Source organism: Lepidochelys kempii, chromosome 9, assembly GCF_965140265.1.
Source record: "Lepidochelys kempii isolate rLepKem1 chromosome 9, rLepKem1.hap2, whole genome shotgun sequence".
In the NCBI taxonomy this organism is placed as follows: Eukaryota; Metazoa; Chordata; order Testudines; family Cheloniidae; genus Lepidochelys; species Lepidochelys kempii.
Genome location: NC_133264.1, coordinates 103185892 through 103211270, shown reverse-complemented (window position 1 = coordinate 103211270; position 25379 = coordinate 103185892). Strand labels below are relative to the sequence as shown.

The 25379-nt window shown below is 47.4% G+C and overlaps 1 protein-coding gene and 1 pseudogene across 5 annotated transcripts in view; both read right to left on the bottom strand.

The window, feature by feature from the left end:
• The window catches only part of OGT (O-linked N-acetylglucosamine (GlcNAc) transferase), a 79156-nt gene that overhangs the window by 23058 nt on the left and 30719 nt on the right, over positions 1-25379 (bottom strand). For all 5 annotated transcript variants that reach the window (XM_073358687.1, XM_073358682.1, XM_073358684.1 and 2 more), the window contains 4 exons: positions 25100-25279; positions 23940-24098; positions 6262-6351; positions 779-904 (listed from right to left, as the gene is read on the bottom strand). In XM_073358687.1, the coding sequence (XP_073214788.1) occupies positions 779-904; positions 6262-6351; positions 23940-24098; positions 25100-25279 (555 nt within the window). The remainder of the gene's footprint in view (positions 1-778; positions 905-6261; positions 6352-23939; positions 24099-25099; positions 25280-25379) is intronic.
• On the bottom strand, positions 911-5916 carry LOC140916803 (protein FAM98A-like; annotated as a pseudogene).

Here is a 25379-nt window from a genome sequence, read left to right as displayed (position 1 = left end):
TTAAAATGTAGCTCATCTACAACAGATTAAAGGTGTATCCAACAGTTCCAGCTCACCTATATATTTAAAATGTCACTACCTTGAGTATTTCCACCATCCAGGGTTTCCTCTTAGTAGCATTAATCTTCCACTATGTGTTGGTATTGAGTTATTTTAATTTGAACATGGTATGTTTGCATATATGCACTGTAAGGACTTTGGTGTCAGTATACCACAGCATGTTCAAATCGCACCTGGTTCAGCACAATGTTTACAGCGTTATCTGATGCTGTGTTACCAAAAAATATTGTGCTTATTCAATCATGTACTCAACCTGTATGGAATTATTCTTGTTCATGGAAATAAATTCCACAGAGGCAGAAACCAGGCACAACTGGTTTCTCCTAGTTGTATCCTTCCTGCAAAGATTCAAAGCTGAGGCCTCGTACCAAACAGCATGACTGACAACATTGCTTAAAATATCTGCTCTCACCAGAACAAGATGCTAGCATGCTCAGGAACCATGAAGCTATGTTTATTCTTTCCTTTGGAATATTATTCAACATACAAATATTGGAAAAAGGGAGCTATTGTATATAAACCAAACAATTATTTTATTCATACACTACTCCTTTCAGAGCAATGCTCACTTTCATTCAGTCCCGTATGGATCAACATGCCATTTCCACAGCACTCCTAACTTAAAGGAGAGGAGAGAGAAATCAGCCTGTTCTATGACCATGCTGAGCAATGCTCTTACATCAGACAGAGCTCTCCAAACACTGTTTAATTCCTTTACCTGGATAGGTGCTGGTCTGAGAGCAAACAGCTCATTACGGGCTCCCTTAGTATAGCCATTCATGTTAATGAGGATGTGTATCCCATCCTGGTGAATGCGATCTGCTGCCTTTCCATTACATGGTATCTAAAATACAAGAATCAAGAACATACATTACTAATTATTCTTACTTTATCACTGAAAGGCCAAAAGCAAGATTAGAAGTCAGCACACCAACAAGTTTAATATATAGAAAAACTTTAAACAGCACTATATAGTTCAGATTAAATTTATAGCTAGCTCAAGTTTCTCATATCCACTTCCCCCAAATAAAGATGCTATGAGTGACAATAGTCACTCAGTTAACCCTGAAAAAAATACTCTGAGGGCAAGCATGTCCAAGTTCACTCAGACATTTGGTATGATAGCAGGCCCAGAGAGCTAGAGAAGTGAGTATTCACCCATGCTCCAATACATCTGTTAGTCTATAAGGTGCCACAGAACTCTGCCGCTTTTACATATCCAGACTAACACGCTACCCTTCTGATACTTATCAATTATGGAGACTTCTGTTGGTGAGAGAGCTGCTTTCACAGACTCAGACTAAGGTCAGAAGGGACTATCATGATCATCTTGTCTGACCTCCTGCACATTGCAGGCCACAGACTCTCACCCACCCACTCTTATAACAGATCCCTAACCTCTGGCTGTATTACTGAAGTCCTCAAAGCATGGTTTAAAGACATGAAGTTACAGAGAATCCACTATTTACACTAGTTTAAATCTGCAAGTGACCCGTGTCCCGTTCTACAAAGGAAAGGGTTTCTGCCCATCTGACTGGGAAAATTCCTTCCTGACCCCACATATGGCAATCAGTTAGACCCACAGCATGTAGGCAAGACCCACCAAACACCTGGGAAACCATTTTCTGTAGTAACTCAGAGCTCTCCCCATCTAGTGTCCAATCACCAGCTGTTGGAGATATTTGCTGTTAGCAGTCACAGATTGGCTACGTGCCATTGTAGGCTCTCTCACCATACCATCCCCTCCATAAAAATTTACCAAGCTGAGTCTTGAAGCCAGTGAGGATTTCTGCCCCCGTGACTCTCCTTGGAAGGCTATTCCAGAACTTCATTCCTCCAATAGTTAGAAACCTTCACTCAATTTCAAGCCTAAACTTGTTAATGGCTAGTTTATATCCATTTGTTCTTGTGTCCACATTGGCGCTTAAATAACTTCTCTCCCTCCCTGGTATTTATCCCTCTGATGTATTTATAGAGCGCAATCATATCTCCCCTCAGCCTTCGTTTGGTATGGCTAAACAAGCCAAGCTCTTTGGGCCTCCTCTCAAGGTAAGTTTTCCATTCCTCAGAGCATCCTAGTAGCCCTTCTCTGCACCTGTTCCAGTCTGAATTCATCTTAAACGTGGGAGACCAGAATTGCACACAGTATTCCAGATGAGGTCTCACCAATACCTTGTATAATGGTACTAACATTTCCCTGTTTCTACTGGAAATATCTTGCCTAATGCATCCTAGGACTGCATTAGCCTTTTTCATGGCCACATCACATTGATCACAGGATGACTATGAGCTGCCAATAAATACACTCAGGTCTGAAGTGAATGGTGTAGCCTGATGTAATGACTTTTCCAATGATGGTCTGAAATGGGAAAGAATCCCATTGGAAAGGATGATGCAGCAACAGGTCCAGGTGGTAGAGTGAGTCATGGCTTTCAACCAACGTATAAAAAAAAAGTTTACTGGAAGCTGTTGGCTGGGTGGTGACAGTGGATGAGAAATTTTCCCTCTGAAACTGAACCTACTCCCTGGGTGGTTCTGCCATCCTCTAATATGTACTGTGCGGGACAAGATCTTTTAGCTGTCTGTGATCATTTCCTTTTTGTCACAATTAGCGTAGATGCCCAATGATCAAGAGGCGGCTCCTGAATCCTATAGCGAGTGGAGAGACTTCAGCAGTTCCACAGAAAAAAACTTGAGACATTCAAAAGGGAAATCTTCAACTGTGTCCTGGACCTCTTGGGGAAACCTGGAGGACTGCAGACATGAATCAGTAGCTGGTCTCAAGGATCACTCCATGAGGAGTAACATGAGCCTGTCTTTCTGCAACTTCCTAGATCAGATCTTGAAGCCAGTGCAGACCCTACGTTTAGACAGGATATGGGCCTTCCCAAGGCAACTGCAATGTCCGTTGCTGAGGGAAAGAGATCTGTTGCACACATGGCAACCTGGGGTTGAACATACCCTGAGCTGAAAGAGAACACTAAACAAGGGAACTAAGGCAGACAAGGAGCTGGCAACCAGGAAACTGGGGGAAAAGGAAATGCCACCCCCAAGATGGGCAGAATGTGAAAGAAAACAGGTTAAAAACAACTACATTGAAATAAAAAGAAATACAAGTAGGGTAAGAACAACGCTGGATTAGCAAAGCTAACCAACAGACACAAGGTTTCATCTCAGGCTACAGGTGGTTGAGAAGGACTAGGACCAGTGGTGGGTCTGATCTTCCCTAGATACCCTCAACTCATAGCACAAGCACACAGAACACAGGCTGCAACTGAAAGTTTCCGATCAAAGGCGCATGAGTGCGCATGTGCTCCTGAAGCAGAGCACCCATAGGGATAACTATTCAAAGAAAAAACAGTTACTCACCAACCCAACTAAAACTAAAACCAAAACCAGAACTACAAACCAAACAAACTATCTATAGAGCTAGAGAAACGTGGAGAACTTGCAGAGCAAGATGCCATAGTTCCAACAACCGTCGGGCAGTAAGAAGGAACTGAGGGGGCCCCAGGTTGGCTGAGGTATATATTGAGTGCCGTGCAGGCGCCACTCCAGGAGGCTCCACAGCCGACCCGATGGATGCTGCTAGGGGAAAAGTTTCCAACGGTCATGCACACAGCGCACGCAAACCTAATTGGAATCGATATGAGCAAACACTCAAAGAAGAATCACTAGTTAATATGGTAAGCAACTAGTCTTTTCTGCCATGGTGGCATCTCAGGAGGTGGAGGCTCAGTTTCATTTGGTCTGCCCCCTCTGTCAGGTATTCTGCCCATTAATACCTAATTAATGGCAAACACAGTCTTTTCTTGGATAGACCCACTGCTTATCCTCAATCTTTGACAATCTTGCTGAGCTGCCAAGAGGTGAGCAATGGAAATAGTGCAGTTGGTAGTTAAGAAGGCACGTTTGGGTTGGTAGACTTTAGCCAGTTTCTCTGTTTGACTCTTAGCTCTAGCTGACCAGCCAAAGGACTGCACAGTTACATCCAAACGTTTCACTAACAGTTTTGTCCAAACTTCATATTCATTGGCTATGGCTTGGTTAATTGTTTCAATTTTTTCCCAATAAGCTGGTCCCAATGGTTTCTTCAGTAAAGGTTTTCTAACATGGCCAAGTGAAACCTTTGCTAAGGTTTCTTTTAGTTTTTTTCCCCTGATTCCACTGAACAACTGGAACACAGTTATGTTGGCCAGAGTCTTGGACACACCTAATGCAATACAACTGCCTTTTAGCTCCTGAAAGACCTCGCTAACACCACCTTCTTGTGCTTTTTTCAGATGGGCATTCACACACAGCATTTTGGCAGCTTCCAGTTCTGAGATGAGGTATGTGAGCAGCAGGAGGCAATTCTTCTAATTAAGAAGGCGTTTTGTCACATCTCCTGATGTTAATGATGCATATGGACAGTTCACTTCTCCCAGTAGCCCACTCACTTCAAGTTGGAACTCTTTTGCTTCACTTGGATTGTTAGTAGCTTGCACATTTTCTTCTAGTTTACAATATAGCCTTAACTCAGATACCAGCCAAGTAGCAAGTTTGGTAAATTCAGGGGAACTGGCTCCACCAGAGACTGCTTGAGTCAGTGCTTCATCTTCTAACCATGGACCTTTGTAACCTAGATCCTCCAACGACTCCAGGACGTCGCTCTCCATGAGCTCGAACTCCATCCTCTGCCCTGGCACCCACCAGCCTGTTTCTTTGCAAAGGATAAAGCTGGCACTCTGCACAAGCAGTTACCGAGCAGACTGCCGGGTTGACATGTCAGAGCGAGATGGGAGGGGAGGGGAGCAGGCCCCCAGCCTGACCTCTCACCCGGCACCGGGAGCTGCCTGAGTCATTGCTCGCCATCCCATATCTGCATAATGATGCAGTCCCACCATTCAGTACTTGTTTCCTGGGCTTAGAAATGGAGCTCAGCTGTGTCAAGGTGATGTGAAACAGTCATCAGCAACTGTGAATTGCTCTGCTCTACATCTTCCAGCAGGGCTGCTTGCATGGCATCAGTGTGGCGGCTCTTGTATCAGCTATGTAAATACTGCAGGAGAAGGTGCGAGGTGTTTGTAATGCTCACAACAGTGTACAGCTGAACGGGGTCCACGCTAGGTATTAAATGTTCAGTTCTGAGAGAAATACTCAGCAGGCAGTGCTTTCCAAATTGTTCCTGAAGTTCAGCAGCTTTGGGAACACATTTTGCAAGTGCAAGTATGCAGAGGATCTCTTGAAGAACAGCATTTCTATTGCTGTCAGTTTAGCAGATACACCATTTTTATTCAAGAGCCCAGATTCTAAGTGGCACATCAGCTGCATATTGCATGGTCCAAGGGGATGAATTTAAGCTATCCCCTGCTGCTGTACAGCTGCCAGGCCAGTCCCAGCTCCAATGTGTATTAGAGGATTTGCAGGACTACTCTAATTTACAGCCATCCTTGGACCCCAGGGACTGCTTCTGCATCTGAGGATCATTTAAGATGTAGTAAAACCTTTGCCACATACCTTCGATCCAAGAGGTGATGGAGGTAGAAGCTGCTCCAGTGACTAAATCTCTGTTATTCCACTATGCAGGGGGAATCTTTCACCAACTTGCTAAGCCATGCTATGCTTTATATTGTTTGAGTAGCATACAACAGCCTTAAATGTACCCAAGAATCAAGCCCAAAATATTCAACCACTGTAGCAAGTCTCCTCGACCAACTTAGGCTATGTGCATGACTATCGTTTTAATCCACAACCAGCACTCACATTAATAAAATTCCAATAGTCACACTTAAAGTTCACACGATGCCCATCGATTCCCTCCATAACGATGAAACTGCTGACATACACTACCACAAAAAGAAAAGGAGGACTTGTGGCACCTTAGAGACTAACCAATTTATTAGAGCATAAGCTTTCGTGAGCTACAGCTCACTTCTTCAGATGCATATAAGAAGTGAGCTGTAGCTCACGAAAGCTTATGCTCTAATAAATTGGTTAGTCTCTAAGGTGCCACAAGTCCTCCTTTTCTTTTTGCGAATACAGACTAACACGGCTGTTACTCTGAAAACTACCACAAAAGAATTCTGAAGATCACTCTTACCATTACCTGGGAGCATAATTTGTGCTCCAAGAAATTCACTGTGACCAGGATCCTTAACCATAGGTTGAGAACTCCATTTCTGAAAAACATGCTGCAAATTCAAAAGAATGAAAGCTCACCTGGGAGAGGTCAATGAAATGATTTGCTTCTGCCATCACCTTTACACGGAAGTTTGTCCCATCATCAGGGCTGAGGGCATAACAGAACACCTGGGATATACAGCACAAGTTAATATAAATACTTGAAATTAGTCTATTGACTAAAATTTCATCATAAATGCTATGTAATTACTCTACATTATCCTCATTAAAAAGAGGAAATTGTTTAGGACTAAGTTTAATTTTATTTTACACAAACATTAGCCAGCTATTTTGTAAGTGCTTGGAACACGAAAAATCCTAAATAAGGGTTATGAAAATTGCATATAAGCAGCTTAAGAGTTTGTTGGAAGTGTAACAATTTCACAAGTGGTCTCACTTTTAGATTGATAATACATTCAGCCCATTTTTCTTTATTGACTCTCCAGCCAAACTGGGTAAGTTCTGGAAAAAGCAGTATGCAACTCTCCAGTTAAAAGTGTGAAATGGATCCAGTGTCAAAAGCAAAGGGTGACAAGGTATGTAAACATTTTCACCTTCAGTAAATCTAATATTTACTGGTCACTGATTCAAACAGTCAACCTGCATGAACCCAATTAGTCTAATGCAGCAGTTCTTAAACTATGGAGGTGTGAGCTGTGTTTTTCTTTTGTGAAGAGCGGTGGCTGTCAGCCCAAGGTGGCTGGGGCTCGTGTGTAAGGGCTGTGCACATCCAGGAAGTGGGGATAACACCTGAGCTTAGGCACTCCTCCCCCCTGGCTGGAGGTAGCAGGACGCCCTCAAAATCTCTCAGCTGAAGGTGGCAGGATGCCAGCCCTGCAGCGGCAGTGCAGAAGTAAGGGTAGCAACTGGATGCTAAGTATCCTGTTGACTCCTTTACACTGCTATGTTGCTGCTGGCGCAGTGCTGCTTTCAGAGCGGGGCGCTCAGCCAGCAGCCACAGCTCTGCCTTCAGAGCTGGGTGGCGATATATGTACTTGGGGGTGGGAAGCCATAAATGACTACAGACAGACACAAACAAGCGGGGCTCAATCAAATCAGTTTGAGAACCACTGGTTTAGAGGGCAAGGTGCTGACTTCAGCATGAAATAGTGGATTCAAGTTCTGTTTGGGATTTATCTTTTCATTGGTAGATAGTGAAACAACATCCTCACTCCAGAACAAGTTAAGATGTATCGCTGCCACACTCTGCTTAGAAGCCAACATAGGTATTTACTGACTTCTTGCCACCATTAATGCTTGTACCAGAGATTAAAAAAAAAAAAAGTTAACTTGTTAAAATTTCTAAATGTAGTGCTTTAACTAAGCAGCTCTTTCATGAAGATAACAGGGTATCAGTCTGATATAAATTTGCTATTTTTATATCTGTCAGCTAATCTGAAAGTAGTAGTAACTTTTTGTGTTTCTTTATCAGGAAGATAATGTATCTGAACATCACAAGCGTCACCATAAGAGAGGCAAAGAGAAAGGGACTTAGGGAACAAGTTTTCAAAGTATATATGAAGGTTTAGGTTAATTAAGTCAGCTGTCAGTGTTTTGAACTCAAAGGGATGTTGTGACCTGGGGAAGTGTCAGTCTGTTCTGACTGATCTAGTAAATAAAGCGTCTTTGCGAATAAAACCAACATTTAAGTATTTTGGCTTTAAGTAAAAATCTCACAATACTTTACAAAGGTAGGAAGTATCCTTATTTTGCTAGAGACATTAAGTTACGTGCTCAGTCACACACTGAACTTGTGACATAGTTGGGAATGGAACTCAGATTTGAGCTTCAGTCCACTTTAGCCACTAAGTGGTACTGTTTCCTTCATACTAGTCTAGTTTACTCTAAGTATTAATGTAGGAAATGGAGGTTCCTGTTCCAGGAAGAAGGATTGGTAGGAAAAGATGGGATCCACCTAACGAAGAGCATCTTCGCAGGCAGGCTTGCTAACCTAGTGAGGAGGGCTTTAAACTAGGTTTGCTGGGGGATGGAGACCTAACCCCTGAGGCAAGTGGGGAAGTGAGATACCAGGAAGAAACACAAGAAGGATGCAACAGGGCAGGCCTCCCAATTCATACTGACCAAGTAGGGCAATTGGCTAGTTATCTTAGGTGCTTGTACATGAACGCAATTGGAAGTCCTGGCACAGTAAAGGAACTATGATGTGATTGGTTTCAGAGTAGCAGCTCTGTTAGTCTGTATCCACAAAAAGAAAAGGAGTACTTGTGGCACCTTAGAGACTAACAAATTTATTTGAGCATAAGCTTTCGTGAGCTACACCTCACTTCATCGGATGCATATAGCGGAAAATACAGTGGGGAGATTTATATACACAGAGAACATGCAACAATGGGTGTTACCATACACACTGTAACGAGAGTGACCAGGTAAGGTGAGCTATTACCAGCAGGAGAGCGGGGGAGAAAAATGTTTTGTAGTGATAATCAAGGTGAGCCATTTCCAGCTGTTGACAAGAACGTCTGAGGAAGGGTGGGAGGGAGTGTGGGGAAGAGAAATAAACATTGGGAAATAGCAGTTGACAGGAACATCTGAGGAACAATGGGGGGGGGGGAATAAACATGCGGAACAGATGGACATCATACCAAAAGGACTGAAGGTAAAAAATCCATTACAATCTACATACCACACAGACTATGCTGACAGCTTGTGCCACACGCTCTCAAAGAAACTGCGCAATCACCTAATCAACATCCTCTACAGCAAACAGGGAAAGATTAAGAATGAGCTCTCAAAAATGGATACTCTCATAAAAAAACAACCTTCCACACAAACTTCCTCGTGGCTGGACTCTACTAAAACTAGACAAGCCATTTACAACACACACTTTGCTTCTCTACAAAAGAAAAAGGACACTAAACTTTCTAAACTACTACATGCCACAAGGGGCTACAGCAATGGTTCCCTCAACCCACCCAGCAATATTGTTAACCTATCCAACTATACTCTCAGCCCAGCAGAAGCAGCTGTCCTATCTCGGGGCCTCTCCTTCTGCCCCTCCACCCCCACGAACATGATACAGTTCTGTGGTGACCTAGAATCCTATTTTCGACATCTCCGACTCAAGGAATATTTCCAACATACTAATCCACAGAGACCTTCCTACCAACACTACAAAAAGAAGGATTCTAGGTGGACTCCTCCTGAAGGTCGAAACAGCAGACTGGACTTCTACATAGAGTGCTTCCGCTGACGTTCATGGGCTGAAATTGTGGAAAAGCAGCATCACTTGCCCCACAACCTCAGCCGTGCGGAACACAATGCCATCCACAGCCTCAGAAACAACTCTGACATCATAATTAAAAAGGCTGACAAAGGAGGTGCTGTTGTCATCATGAATAGGTCGGAATATGAACAAGAGGCTGCTCGGCAGCTCTCCAACACCACTTTCTACAAGCCATTACCCTCTGATCCCACCGAGAGTTACCAAAAGAAACTACAGCATTTGCTCAAGAAACTCCCTGAAAAAGCACAAGATCAAATCTGCACAGACACACCCCTGGAACCCCGACCTGGGATATTCTATCTACTACCCAAGATCCATAAACCTGGAAATCCTGGCCGCCCCATCGTCTCAGGCATTGGCACCCTGACAGCAGGATTGTCTGGCTATGTAGAATCCCTCCTCAGGCCCTATGCTACCAGCACTCCCAGCTACCTTCGAGACACCACTGACTTCCTGAGGAAACTACAATCCCTCAGTGATCTTCCTGATAACACCATCCTGGCCACTATGGATGTAGAAGCCCTCTACACCAACATTCCACACAAAGATGGACTACAAGCCATCAAGAACACTATCCCCGATAATGTTACGGCTAACCTGGTGGCTGAACTTTGTGACTTTGTCCTTACCCATAACTATTTTACATTTGGGGACAATGTATACCTTCAGATCAGAGTAACAGCCGTGTTAGTCTGTATTCGCAAAAAGAAAAGGAGTACTTGTGGCACCTTAGAGACTAACCAATTTATTTGAGCATGAGCTTTCGTGAGCTACAGCTCACTTCATCGGATGCATGCCGTGGAAACTGTAGCAGACTTTATATATACACAGAGAATATGAAAAAATACCTCCTCCCACCCCACTGTCCAGCTGGTAATAGCTTATCTAAAGTGATCACCAGGTGGGCCATTTCCAGCACAAATCCAGGTTTTCTCACCCTCCACCCCCCCCCCCCACAGATTCACTCTCCTGCTGGTGATTGTGTAAAGAGTTGTCACTTTGGATGGGCTATCACCAGCAGGAGAGTGAATCTGTGTGTGTGTGGGGGGGGGGGGGTGGAGGGTGAGAAAACCTGGATTTGTGCTGGAAATGGCCCACCTGGTGATCACTTTAGATAAGCTATTACCAGCTGGACAGTGGGGTGGGAGGAGGTATTTTTTCATATTCTCTGTGTATATATAAAGTCTGCTACAGTTTCCACGGCATGCATCCGATGAAGTGAGCTGTAGCTCACGAAAGCTCATGCTCAAATAAATTGGTTAGTCTCTAAGGTGCCACAAGTACTCCTTTTCTTTTTACCTTCAGATCAGCGGCACTGCTATGGGTACCCGCATGGCCCCACAGTATGCCAACATTTTTATGGCTGACTTAGAATAATGCTTCCTCAGCTCTCGTCCCCTAACGCCCCTACTCTACTTGCGCTATATTGATGACATCTTCATCATCTGGACCCATGGAAAAGAAGCCCTTGAGGAATTCCACCATGATTTCAACAATTTCCATCCCACCATCAACCTCAGCCTGGTCCAGTCCACACAAGAGATCCACTTCCTGGACACTACAGTGCTAACAAACGATGGTCACATAACCACCACCCTATACCGGAAACCTACCGACCGCTATTCCTACCTACATGCCTCCAGCTTTCACCCCGACCACACCACACGATCCATCGTCTACAGCCAAGCTCTGCGATACAACCGCATTTGCTCCAACCCCTCAGACAGAGACAGACACCTACAAGATCTCTATCAAGCATTCTTACAACTACAATACCCACCTGCGGAAGTGAAGAAACAGATTGATAGAGCCAGAAGAGTTCCCAGAAGTCACCTACTACAGGACAGGCCTAACAAGGAAAATAACAGAACGCCACTGGCCATCACCTTCAGCCCCCAACTAAAACCCCTCCAAAGCATTATTAAGGATCTACAACCTATCCTGAAGGATGACCCAACACTCTCACAAATCTTGGGAGACAGGCCAGTCCTTGCCTACACAGACAGCCCCCCAACCTGAACCAAATACTCACCAGCAACCACATACCACACATCAGAACCACTAACCCAGGAACCTATCCTTGCAACAAAGCCCGTTCCCAACTGTGCCCACATATCTATTCAGGGGACACCATCACAGGGCCTAATAACATCAGCCACACTATCAGAGGCTCGTTCACCTGCACGTCCACCAATGTGATATATGCCATCATGTGCCAGCAATGCCCCTCTGCCATGTACATTGGTCAAACTGGACAGTCTCTACGTAAAAGAGTAAATGGACACAAATCAGATGTCAAGAATTATAACATTCATAAACCAGTCAGAGAACACTTCAATCTCTCTGGTCACGCGATTACAGACATGAAAGTTGCGATATTACAACAAAAAAACTTCAAATCCAGACTCCAGCGAGAAAATGCTGAATTGGAATTCATTTGCAAATTGGATACAATTAACTTAGGCTTGAATAGAGACTGGGAGTGGCTTAGTCATTATGCAAGGTAGCCTATTTCCCCTTGTTTTTTCCTACCCCCTCCCCTCAGACGTTCTTGTTAAACCCTGGATTTGTGCTGGAAATGGCCCACCTTGATTATCATACACACTGTAAGGAGAGTGGTCACTTTAGATAAGCTATTACCAGCAGGAGAGTGGGGTGGGAGGAGGTATTTTTTCATGCTGTGTGTGTGTATATATATAATAAGATCTTCTACACTTTCCACAGTATGCATCCGATGAAGTATGCATCCAATCACGAAAGCTTATGCTCAAATAAATTGGTTAGTCTCTAAGGTGCCACAAGTACTCCTTTTCTTTTTAAGGTGCCACAAGTACTCCTTTTCTTTTTATGATGTGATTGAAATAACAGGGACTTGGTGGGGTAACTCACATGACTGGAGCACGGTCATGAATGGGTATGAACTGTTCTGGAAGGACAGGTGGGGGAGAAAAGGTGGAGGAGTTGCACTGTATGTAAGAGAGCGGTATGATTGCTCAGAGCTCAAGTATGAAACCAGAGAAAAGCCTGTTGAGAGTCTTTGGGTTAAGTTTAGAGGTGAGAGCAACAAGGGTAATGTCATGTTGGGTGTCTGCTATAGACAATCAGATCAGGAAGATGAGGTAGATGAGGCTGTCTTCTGATAAGTAACAGAAGTTTCCAGATTGCAGGCCCTGGTTCTCATGGGGGACTTCAATCACCCTGACATCGGCTGGGAAAGCAATACAGCAGTGCACGGACAATCCAGGAAGTTTTTGGAGGGTGTTGGGGACAACTTCCTGGTGCAAGTGCTAGAGGAATCAGCTAGGGGCCCTGCTCCTCTTGACCTGCTGCTCACAAACAGGAAAGAATTGGTAGGGGAAGTAGAAGTGGGCGGCAACATGGGCAGCATTGACCATGAGATGGTCGAGTTCAGGATCCTGACAAAAGGAAGAAAGGAGAGCTGCAGATTACGGACTCTGGATTTCAGAAAAGCAGACTTTGACTTCCTCAGGGAACTGATGGACAGGATCCCCTGGGAGGATAATATGTGGGGGAAAGGAGTCTAGGAGAGCTGGCTGTATTTTAAAGAAGCCTTTTTGAGGGAGCAGGAACAAACCATCCCGATGCGCAGAAATAATAGCAAATATGGCAGGCGACCAGCCTGGCTTAGAGAAATCTTCAGTGAGCTTAAACACAAAAAGGAAGCTTACAAGAAGTGGAAACTTGGACAGATGACTAGGGAGGAGTAAAAAAATATTGCTTGAGCATGCAGGGGTGTAATCAGGAAGGCCAAAGCACAACTGGAGTTGCAACTAGCAAAGGATGTGAAGGGTAACAAGAAGGGTTTTGACAGGTGGTCAGGGAAAGTGGCAGGACCATTACCGAATGGGGGAGACAACCTAGTGACAGATGATGTGGAAAAAGCTGAAGTACTCAATGCTTTTTTTTGCCTCGGTCATCACAGACAAGGTCAGTTCCCAGACTGCTGCACTGGGCAGCACAGTATGAGGAGGTGGTGAACAGCCCTCAGTGGTGAAAGAACAGGTTAAGGACTATTTAGAAAAGCTGGACATGCACAATGCCATGGAGCCAGATGTGATTGCAGAGCCATTGGCCATTATCTTTGAAAACTTGTGGTGATCAGGGGAGGTCCTGGACGATTGAAAAAAGGCAAATATAGTGCCCATCTTTTAAAAAAGGGAAGAAGGCGAATGGGGGGGGGGAGGGGGAGGGGACCACGGACTACAGATCGGTCAGCCTCACCTCAGTCCTGGAAAAATCACGGAGCTGGTCCTCAAGGAATCCATTTTGAAGCACTCGGAGGAGAGGAAGGTGATCAGGAACAGTCAACATGGATTCACCAAGGGCAAGTCATGTCTGACCAACCTGATTGCCTTCTATGATATGAGAACAGGCTCTGTGGATATGGGGAAAACAGTGGACATGATATACCTTGACTTTAGCAAAGGTTTTGATACGGTCTCCAACAGCATTCTTGCCAGCAAGTTAAAGTATGGATTGAATGCATGGACTATAAGGTGGATAGGAAGCTGGCTAAATCGTTCGGCTAAATGGACAGCGATCAACAGCTCAATGTCTAATTGGCAGCCGGTATCAAGCAGAGTGCCCCAGGGATTGGTCCTGGGGCCGCTTTTGTTCAACATCTTCATTAATGATCTGGATGATGGGATGGATTGCACCCTCAGCAAGTTCATGGATGACATTAAGATGGGGGGAGAGGTAGATATCCTGGAGGGTAGGGACAAACCTAGACAAATGAGAGGATTGGGCCAAAAGAAATATGATGAGGTTCAACAAGGACAAGTGCGGAGTCCTGCACTTAGGACGGAAGAATCCCATGCACTGCTACAGGCTGGGAACCGACTGGCTAAGCGGCAGTTCTGCAGAAAAGGACCTGCGGATTACAGTGGACAAGAAGTTAACAGTTTGAGTTAACAGTGTGCCCTGTTGCCAAGAAGGCTAACAGCATATTGGGCTGCATTAGTAGGAGCATTGCCAGCAGATCGAAGGAAGTGATTATTCCCCTGTATTCAGCATGGTGAACCCACATTTGGAGTATTGGTTCCAGTTTTGGACCCCCCACTACAGAAAGGATGTGGACAAATTGGAGAGAGTCCAACGGAGGGCAACAAAAATGATTGGGGGGTTGGGACACATGACTTATGAGAAGAGGCTGAGGGAACTGGGGTTAGTCAGTCTGCTGAAGAGAAAAGTGACGGGGGATTTGATAGCAGCCTTCAACTATCTGAAGCGGGCTTCCAAAGAGGATGGCTCTAGACTGTTCTCAATAGTAGCAGATGACAGAACAAGGAGTAATGGTCTCAAGTTGCAGTGGGGGAGGTTTAGGTTGGATATTAGGAAAAACCTTTTCACTAAGAGGGTGGTGAAGCACTGGAATGCTTTACCTAAGGAGGTGGTGGAATCTCCATCCTTAGAGATTTTTTAAGGCCCAGCTTGACAAAGCCCTGGCTGGAATGATTTAGTTGGGGTTGGTCCTGCTTTGAGCAGGGGGTTGGACTAGATGACCTCCTGAGGTCTCTTCCAACCCTAATCTTCTATGATTCTAGGTTACTTACCTGTAACTGAAGGTTCTTAGAGATGTGTGGTCCCTATCACCTTCATGTGGAATATCATGCATGCGCACCACATGCCTGAGTCCAGAGAATTTTATTAAGCAGTACCCATTGGTCTGCTAATGCGCGGTTCTTCTCATGCTCCAAAATGAGGTTATAAAGGGTGATGTAGACAGACATCTTTCCAGTTCCTTCTCTTACGCAAATACAGGTATAATCCAGCACCAGAGAGAATGGAAGGTGGGTAGTGGAATACAGATAGGACCAGAGATCTTGACCCCTTGATCTCTCTGCTATGGAAAGAAATGGTTAAGGTGTCTAATAGTTTTTGTTCTTGGTAGATAAAAGGCCAGTACTGTGACGCAGCAGGGAGGGGGGAGTGTTGACCTGGGAATGTGGTAGGTGAGTTTCACTGGGGATGGGACACCTAAGAGCCTGTAACCTGAGCCAGGAGGGGGAGGTAACACCTCTGCCTGGGGAACTGGACAAAGGCAGCAATAGAGAGCCTGCTGGGGGGGGGCTTTGGTTTCAGTTTGGTGCTGGGTGGTGGAATGCAGGGAACCCCAGGGCTGGGGTCTAAGCTCCCTGCCCCCCAGAAGGACTTGACTGAGGGGTCCTGGTTGTACCCACAAGCTCTGTTTTAGACTGTGTTCCTATTGTCCAATAAATCTTCCGTTTTACTGGCTGGCTGAGTCTCACAGTGAATCCCAGGAAGAGGGGTGCAGGCCCCGGACTCCCCCACACTCCGTGACAACTGGTGTTAGCGGTGGGATGTACTGCACCCCGTGAATGGCACTTCCTGAAGTAAGTGACTGGGGAACAGTAAAACGAAGGGGGATTGACGGGGACCAGGCGTACTGAAGATACAGAGAGAGACGGTTTCAGGGGGCAGTTAACCCCTGGGAGTGTGTGACCAGAGAGAAAGACTTTTGCAGTAACAGGGTCCCCCGGGGGATTGCAGCGAGCAGCCCTAGGGGCGGAGGAGTCTGCAGCTCGACCCTGGCAAAGAGGTGGTGACCTCAAGAAAGAGGAGGACTGGCACCCTAGGGATTCTTCCTGGAAACCGTGGAAAGCTGCACAGGCCTGCGAGTGGCCAGCAGGGAGATGTACGCTAAAAGCCTTAAGCCGTGACCTGGTGGAGCTGTGCAGGCAGAGGGGGCTGCGCACTGGAAGGTCCACCAAGGAACAGCTGATTGCCCAGTAGGAGAAGGATCGCTTGGAAGACCCGATTCCTGTCCCTGAGGAAAGCCGCCCGGTGGACGCAGCGTGGGCCCTGGGGCCTGACTGGGCTGGGAGGGGTCAGACTGCTGCCGAGGACATCCCGAGACCCTTCCTACCTATGCCTAGGGGAGGGGTTGGGGGAAGCCCAGCGAATACCGAGGGCACCCTGACCCCGGCAGCCAGCAGGGGATCCTCCCGGCGGAGCTCCCCATCCTTGGAGTGGAGGCAGCTGGAATGGGAGAGGGAGATGAAAATGAGGGAGCTGGAGGATCATGAAAAGCAGCATCAGCATGAGCGGGAGGAGAAGGACAGGCAACGTCAGCATGAGAAGAAGGAGGAGGAGGAGAAACAGAAGCAGCATGAAGAGAAGCAGAGACAGCATGAACTGGAGCTCGTCAGGCTGAGAAGCAGTGGGACCCAGGCTGCGGTGAGTGAGGGGGGACCCAAGACTGTGAGGAGCTTTGATAAGTGCTTCCTGGCCCAGCGTAAGGAGGGGGAGGACATAGATAGCTTCCTGACGGCCTTTGAGAATGACTGCGAGATGCACAGGGTTGACCTGGCAGACAGGCTCCAGTTTCTCACCCCCTTACTGGACCCCAAAGCCGTGGAGGTGTACAGCTGAATGAAAGGGGCGGAGGGAAGGGACTATGAACTGTTCAAAAAGGCCCTGCTCCGTGAGTTTGGGTTGACCCCCGAGATGTACCGGAAAAGGTTCCTGAGTCAGCATAAAACACCCGAGGTCACATACCTACAACTGGTCAACCGAATGCAGGGATATGCCCGCAAGTGGACAGCTGGGGCCCAAGATAAAGAGGACCTGCTTGACCTAATTGTACTGGAGCAACTGTATGAACAGTGCCCTTCCGACCTGATGCTATGGTTGGTGGACAAAAAGCTAGAGAACCCACAGCATGCAGGGCAGCTGGCCGACGAGTTTGTGATCAGTCGGTCAGGGGGTAGCAGGGAGGAGTCCCAAAAGAACAGGCCCCCCACGATGCAGAGAGAGAGAGACACACACAGACACCATGGGACCTCCCAGCAGGGAAATATGGACAACCCCCTCCCAAAGGAAACGCCTGGCGTCAGGACCATCTGACCTGCTCGAGGGGACCAACGTGACCTGAGCTGCTATCACTGTGGCCAGAGAGGCCACATACGGACCCAGTACCCCAGGCTCAGGGACAGACTGAGCAGACCCAACTTACCCGGGGTTAACTGGGTAGGGACCCAGCTGGACGAGGGGCAGATGGCCCAAGCAAGGGGGGCTGCCAGCTTACCACCTGCTCAGGAGGGAAGAGGACCCCAGGCCAGCTCCTCCAGAGGGCTGGATGCTCTGGACTCAGAATTCTCGGTTTACAGGGTGGGCGTGGGGCTGTCCCTCCGGAGAGAGTGCCTTGTTCCCCTGGAGGTGGATGGGAGGAAGGTCAATGGATACTGGGATACAGGCGCGGAGGTGATGCTGGCCCGGCCCTGGGTGGTGCCCAACACCTACCTGACCCTGAAGGGGGTGGGCGGGACCTCATACAGGGTGCCCATGGCAAGGGTACACCTGAAATGGGGGGCCAAGGAGGGCCCCAAGGATGTGGGGTGCACCACCATTTGCCCACTGAGGTATTGATGGGGGGGGCGGCCTAGAGGACTGGCCAAGCAACCCCCAGACTGCCCTGGTTGTGACCCGTAGCCAGAGCCAGCGAGGGGCACTGTGCCCCAACCTCGGGAAGGGTACCACACCAGAGGCGCAGGACCCTACCCTGGTGGGGAGGGAGCGCCGAGGGGCATGGCTCAGAGAGGCTGTGGCCTCAGACCCAGCCAGTGAGAGGGAACCAGGCCCCATCCCTTCCCCAGCTGCTGAGTTCCAGGCCGAGTTGCAGAAAGATCCCTCCTTGCGGAAGCTCAGGGACCTGGCCGACCTCAGTGTGGTATGGACCATGAGGAGAGGTTGCCAGGAGAGGTTCCTGTGGGAGAAGGGTTTCCTGTACCGAGAATGGGCTCCCCCAGGGGAAGTGGAGTCCTGTGGGATCAGGAGCTGGTGGTCCCCCAGAAGTGGCGCCGCAAGCTACTGTACCTGGCCCATGACATCCCCCTCTAAGGGCACCAGCGAATCCGGCGCACCCAGCAGAGATTGCTACAGAACTTTTACTGGCCAGGGCAGTCTGGGGGTGGCCTGGGGTCTTTACCACTGTCTGGCAGTATTGCCGATCCTGCGACCCCTGTCAGAGGGTGGGGAAGGCCCGGGACAAGGGGAAAACGGCTTTGAAACCTTTGCCCATCATAGAGGAACCTTTCCAGAAGGTGGCCATGGACATAGTGGGACCCCTCAGCAAGACAACCCGGTCGGGAAGAAATACATTCTGGTGGTGGTAGATTTTGTCACCCGCTACCCCGACGCCGTGCCCTTAGCTTCCACTGAAGCCGACACCGTGGCAGATGCGCTCCTGACCATTTTCAGCCGAGTGGGGTTCCCCAAGGAAGTCTTGATAGACCAAGGATCCAACTTAATGTCAGCCCTGCTCCGGTGCTTGTGGGAGAAATGTGGGACCCAGCACAACTGGGCCTCAGCTTATCACCCCAGTCCAATGGGCTGGTGGAGAGGTTCAATGGGACGCTAAAGATGATGCTTGAAAACCTTTATGAACCAGCACCCGTGGGATTGGGACAAGTATTTACCTCACCTGCTGTTCGTGTACAGGGAGGTACCCCAGGAGTCTACCGGATTTTCGCCTTTCGAACTGTTATATGGAAGGAGGATAAGGGGCCCCCTAGACCTGATGAGAGACGAATGTGAGGGGAAGGCCACTCCCAATGGAGAGTCAGTGGTGGAGTATGTCCTGATCTTCGGAGAGAGACTTGCTGAACTCATGGGCCTGGCCAGGGAGAATCTGGCCAGAGCCCAGAAGAAGCAGAAGGTCTGGTATGACCACACGGCGCGGGCCTGTGCCTACGCCACCAGGGATCAGGTGATGGTGAGAAAGAACAAACTACAGGTTGCCTGGGAGGGCCCTTTAAGGTTGTCAAGCAGCTAAATGAGGTAAACTATGTGGTGGAGCTGTCTAACTGGGCACACCACCGCCAGGTGTATCATGTGAATATGATGAAGCCATATTATGCCGGGGGGAATGTGGTGTTGGCCGTGTGTGGACATTGGGAGGAGCAGGGAGATGACCCTTTAGTGGATCTATTCCCTGGGACCCGAGCTGGTTCACCCCTGGAAACAATACCCCTCTCGGATCAGCTAACCCCTGCCCAGCAAGCTGAGATCAGAGGGGTGCTGCATCCGTACTGACAGCTGTTTTCCAACCAGCCTGGACGCACTAATCTGACTGTCCACCCAGGTGCAGACAGGATCGCACCCGCCGATAAGATGCTCCCCCTTTCGAGTCACAGGGAAAACTGCTCAGGACCTGGAAAGAGAGGTCAGGGACATGCTGGCATTGGGGTGATCCAGCCATCTGCCAGCAGTGCTGGTCCCCAAAAAGGAAGGGTCGATCCGGTTCTGTGTGGACTATCGGAAACTCAATGCCATCACTGTATCTGATGCCTACCCCATGCCCAAGCCTGATGAGCTCCTAGACAAACTGGGAGGAGCTCGATACCTTACCACCATGGATCTTACAAAGGGCTACTGGCAAATGCTGCTGGATGCAGATGCCCGGCTGAAATCGGCCTTTATCAACCCTCTAGGGCTCTATGAGTTCCTGACCCTGCCTTTCGGCCTCAAGGGAGCACTGGCCACCTTCCAGAGCCTGGTGGATCAACTACTGCAGGGGATGGAGAGTTTTGCAGCGGCGTATATTAATGACATCTGTGTCTTTAGCCAGACCTGGGAGGACCATGTGTCCCAGGTTAGACAAGTGCTGGACCAACTCCAGGAGGCTGGGCTGACCATAAAAACGGAGAAGTGCAAGATGGGGATGGCTGAAGTATCTTACCTGGGCCATCGGGTGGGGAGCAGCCACCTAAAGCCAGAACCAGCTAAGGTGGAGGTGATCAGAGACTGGCCCACTCCCCACACCAAAAAGCAGGTCCAAGCCTTTATTGGGTTGGCAGGATAGTATAGAAGGTTTGTGCTCTGCTTTAGCGCCATAGCCACCCCCATCACTGAGCTATTCAAGAAGGGGAAGCCAGACAAGGTGGTCTGGACTGAGCAGTGCCAGGAGGCTTTCCAGGCGCTGAAGGAGGCTCTGGTCAGTGGCCCAGATCTGGCAAACCCAGATTTTGACAAGCCCTTTATGGCGTTCACCGACGCCTCAGATACGGGACTGGGGGCAGTGTTAATGCAGGAGGATGAAAAGGGGGAGAGACACCCCATTGTGTACCTGAGCAAGAAGTTGCTACCCCGGGAGCAACACTATGCGGCCATTGAGAAGGAGTGCCTGGCCATGGTGTGGGCCCTCAAGAAACTAGAGCCATATCTCTTCAGGCGACACTTCACCGTGTACACCGACCACTCTCCCCTGACCTGGCTGCACCAGATGAAAGGAGCCAACGCCAAACTCCTGAGGTGGAGCCTGCTCCTGCAGGACTATGACATGAACGTGGTCCATGTGAAGGAAAGTGCTAACATGATAGCGGATGCGTTGTCTTGAAGAGGGGGCCCTGAACTTCCCCAGGTCACTGGTCAGAGTGACCCCGCTCAGTTCAGTCGCGAAGGGGGGAGAGATGTGACACAGCAGGGAGGGGGGAGTGTTGACCTGGGAATGTGGAAGGGGAGTTTCACTGGGGATGGGACACCTGAGAGCCTGTAACCTGAGCCAGGAGGGGGAGGTAACACCTCTGCCCAGGAAACTGGACAAAGGCTGCAGGAGAGAGCCTGCAGGGGGAGTTTTGGTTTCAGTTTGGTGCTGAAACACAGGGAACCCCAGGGCTGGGGTCTAAACTCCCTGCCCTGCAGAAGGACTTGACTGAGGGGTCCTGGTTGTACCCACAAGCTCTGTTTTAGACTGTGTTCCTATTGTCCAATAAACGTTTTACTTGCTGGCTGAGAGTCACAGTGAATCCCAGGAAGAGGGGTGCAGGCCCCGGACTCACCCACACTCTGTGACAAGTACCCTTTGGACACCCAGAGAACGAAGCTGCCTCTATTTGTTAGAAGAAAAAAAGGTAAGTGGATGGTTTGATGCATGTGAAACTCTGAAATTACTTTAGGGATGAATTTTCAGTTGGGGAGTAGTGAGACCTTTTCTTTATGGAAGGTAGCATACGTCAGATCTGCCATGACTGCTCCCAGCTCACTGACTCTTCTGGCTCATGTTGTGGCAACTATAAAGGCAACTTTCATTGAAAGATGACACACAGAACATGAGAACACAGGTTCAAAGGGAGGACTGGTGAAACGACAGAACAAGACTGAGGTCCCACTGGTGTATGAGGTTCACCAAGGATGGGAAGGATCGAAGAAGTCCCTTCAGAAATCTAGCTCTTGCAGGATGAGTGAAGATAGTATAATTGTCAACAAGGGAATGAAAAACACGGATTACTGTCAAACAAACCTAAAGGGAACGGTGTCTTAAGAGTAAGCAGATATTCCAGAACAGCAGGAATCCCACCAGATTCTGGAAATAACTGGAATAGACTTTCATCTACCTTATCATTACCTGGTAGAATCTTTTCTGCTTTGATAGAGAATGGACCACACACAACCCTGGAACATGAGTATCTACATCCGATGCCTGTTCAAATACCAGGTCCTGAGTTGTAGCAGTTCCAGGTTGGAGTGCCTGAAGTTGATCTCGGGTGTTAGAAGGTTGGGAAACAGGTGGATGTTTATGAGTGGAATAGCTAGGAGCTTCACTAGATCCGAAAACCAGAAACATATCGGCCAGTTAGGTGCAATAAAGAGGACTCAAGTGCTGTTGTGATGGATTTTCTGTAGGACTTGTGGTATTAATGGGATTGGAGGGAAGGCATAGCTGAGGTGATACCTCCATGGTAGCAGAAGGGCATCTCCCTTTGAATCCCTGCCTCCACTGTTCTAAAGCAGTATAGGGGAAATCTGCTGTTCACCTGTGAGGCAAAAAAGGTCTCAAGACTGTTCCCCACTGAGTAACCTTGCCCAGGACCGAATTGGGAATCTCCCACTCATTGTCCATGGAAAAATGCCTGCTGAGACTGTTCACTAGGGAGTTCTGCACATCTGTCAAATATGCTGCTGAAAGGGTTACGTGATGGCTGCTGATGCACCAATTCCAAAAGCTGACTGACTAACAAAGGAGGGATCTTGTTCCACTCTGATTGGTTTATATAGCAGCCAGTTATAACGTCCTATGTTATCTGGTTATGACAGGACAGCATGAGTGGGAGGAAGGCATTGTAGGCACAACAGACCACCTCTCAGTTCAGTAAATTGATATACATCCTGGACTCCCAAGTGGTCCAGATGCCTTGTGCAGTATGATTATTCATATGAGCGCCCCAACCTAAAAGGGAGGCATCAGTAATCATGGTTACGTTGGGTGTTGGTGTGATGAAAGGGATCCCCACTCAAACTTTTTCTGCCTTTGTCAACCAGACAAGTCCAGAGGAGCCTCGGACAGAATTGTCATTTTGGCACTGATGTTGCCCCTCACTGGGGAGCAGATGCACAGGTTTGCAGACAATGGAGATGAAGCCTAGCACATGTGCATGAGTGGGACAGGCGTGTTCTGACTGAAGTCTGGGGCCTATGGATGACCTGGTTTATGAGAGCACCCATGACATGGAATGTCTTAATTGGTAGAGGAATCAACCACAGCAAGAACCTAAGTCACTCCTGTGAAGTTTATGGACCTTATGGGAGATGATCAACATGGACTTCTCTTTTTTGATGCAAACTTCTAGAGAAGGAAGGAAGTAGGTAAAACAGGAAACGGGTGCGGACCAATGGATGCTGCTTACTAAATGTGTCTGGGCTCAGGGGCATGATGCACATGCGTACAGGTGTGGAATACACATAGGGACTATCACTTGAAGAAGCCATTTATGCCAAAAATAATTCAGAAAACTGGCAATTTTTAGGAGTAGATTTATACTTACTCCGTTGGGAGTGACTGAATATGTGCAACTGTACATCTCATTTCCAGTTTCAATTACAAATGAATAGCCAGGACTCCTGAAGCTGGTGAGGATCCCTTGATAGAAATAACCCAGGAGGGAGAGTGTAGTGGTCATATCTTCTTGAAAATGGTATATAAGAATGTGCAATAAATATTAAGTAGTAAGAGTGACTGGGGCAGGCAGAGTTTTAGACAGACAGATGTGCAGCTACTGTTCGGTAGCATTACTGGGTATCCCGATCCTGTTGAAACACAGGTCGTGCAGACAAATGAGAAAGGATGAAAAAATTTAAAAGATTAAATGGGGAAGACCCTACTAGAACATATCTTGGGACATACAACACAAAACATGCCTTGAGTACTCCCCATGATTAACAGCTCCTCCCTTATTTCTCTCTAGTTGAAGATGGGATGAATCTCCATGTGGAGTCTTTCACTGCCACTTCATAAATGGCAAGATGAGCTGCTACTGGGGTATAAGAGACACCTCCTGCTCCAAAAGGTGATACACCAAGAACTGCCAGGAAAGAGGAAGTGACCTCAAACCTTCCGCATAACCATGTGCTTTACCTTCCCTAGGTTACCCAGGGAGCCTCTATTAGCTGTATTTAAAACTTTCAGCATGCTATTTATGTTATGTTCTCTTACCTCAAATTTGTCAGGGTTATGCATTCCTGGGATTGACTGCATTAGGTGGGAGGTTGGATGATTTCCAAAATCAGAGCTCACGTAGCCAACACGAAGCCGGCCTTCACTGGCCTTCAAGTCCTTTGGATGCTCATATGGTGGCTTGTGAAGGACATTGATCTGGCAATCAAATTCACAAGATTTTTTTGAGACATCATAAACTTTAAACAAAATTTGAAGCGACAAAAGCATAGATAGTAAATAGGATAGACTTTCAGAATTACACAGTTTTATTATTTTCCCCATAGTTAAGTTTTTATGCTAGTGCATTGATGAAGTTTCTGTTTATCACCCAATAATGTTTGAAAACCACATCTGACAAGTTCCCAGATTTCAGGTAGACAGTTGCACATTTGTTGCTCACACACGCCAAGCTGTGTGTTATCCAAATTTGAGTCCAAATGGAGGCCTGACTGAGTGTAAAGCTTGTTCTATACATCCTCTAGTTAAAGAGGAAAGCCATGTATCAAAATTTGATCAAAAGATTAGTGTACTAAGGGAGCAACTGGGTCAGTCACTAAAGTGCTGCATGCAGGCTGATGAATACTGAGTGCACTGAACTGGCAACACGATTAGGCAATGTAGGAGAGAGCAGATGATGTCAGTCTAAGCAAAAAGCTGAATTCATCGGTTCTAAAAAGAGTCCCACCCTATGGGTCCACGGTCAGGGTGGAGATGAGGCAGAGGATCAGATATTGAGGGAACAACATAGGATTCTAAAGAGACAAGGCGGGTGAGGCAATATCTTTCATTGGACCAACTTCTGTTGGAGAGAGAGAAAAGCTCTCCTGGGACTGACACAGCTACACCACCACTGCGCACACAAAAGAACTCTGTCAGATTTGGGTCAGGAGGGAGGAATTGTCAGAGTAAGAGATTTTGGCGGTGATTGTTACTGATGGCTGTTAAATCTGACTGACCTCTTCCCAATACCAGAAAATACCAAACTGCACAAAACCAGGAAGTGAAGAGACCCATCCATCTCAACAAGGTGGTAAATCTGAAGCCTGAGAACGTCTATTTTAAAACTGGCATTACATACCTGAATATAACTGACCAATGCACAATCTGTTCTTCCTCAAGTATAACCAAGTACATGGAAAAGTCTTCAAAGTTCCTACCTTATCCAAACAGAGATTTCCATGTCTCTCAGCGATAGCCTTCCTAAAGCTGTGAGAAAGGGGGTACAGCATGCTGTGATGAGGGTGGACAGAAGGCAGTCTATTCTTCTCCAGCTGATCAGCTACAATGCTGACCAGCTTTTTCATTCTTTCATCATAATCCGTCCAGTCACAGACAATCTAAAAGGAGAAACAAAGGAACCAGGGGTCACCTAATGAAATTAATAGGCAGAAGGTTTAAAACAAACAAAAGGAAGTACTTCACACAATGCAGTCAACT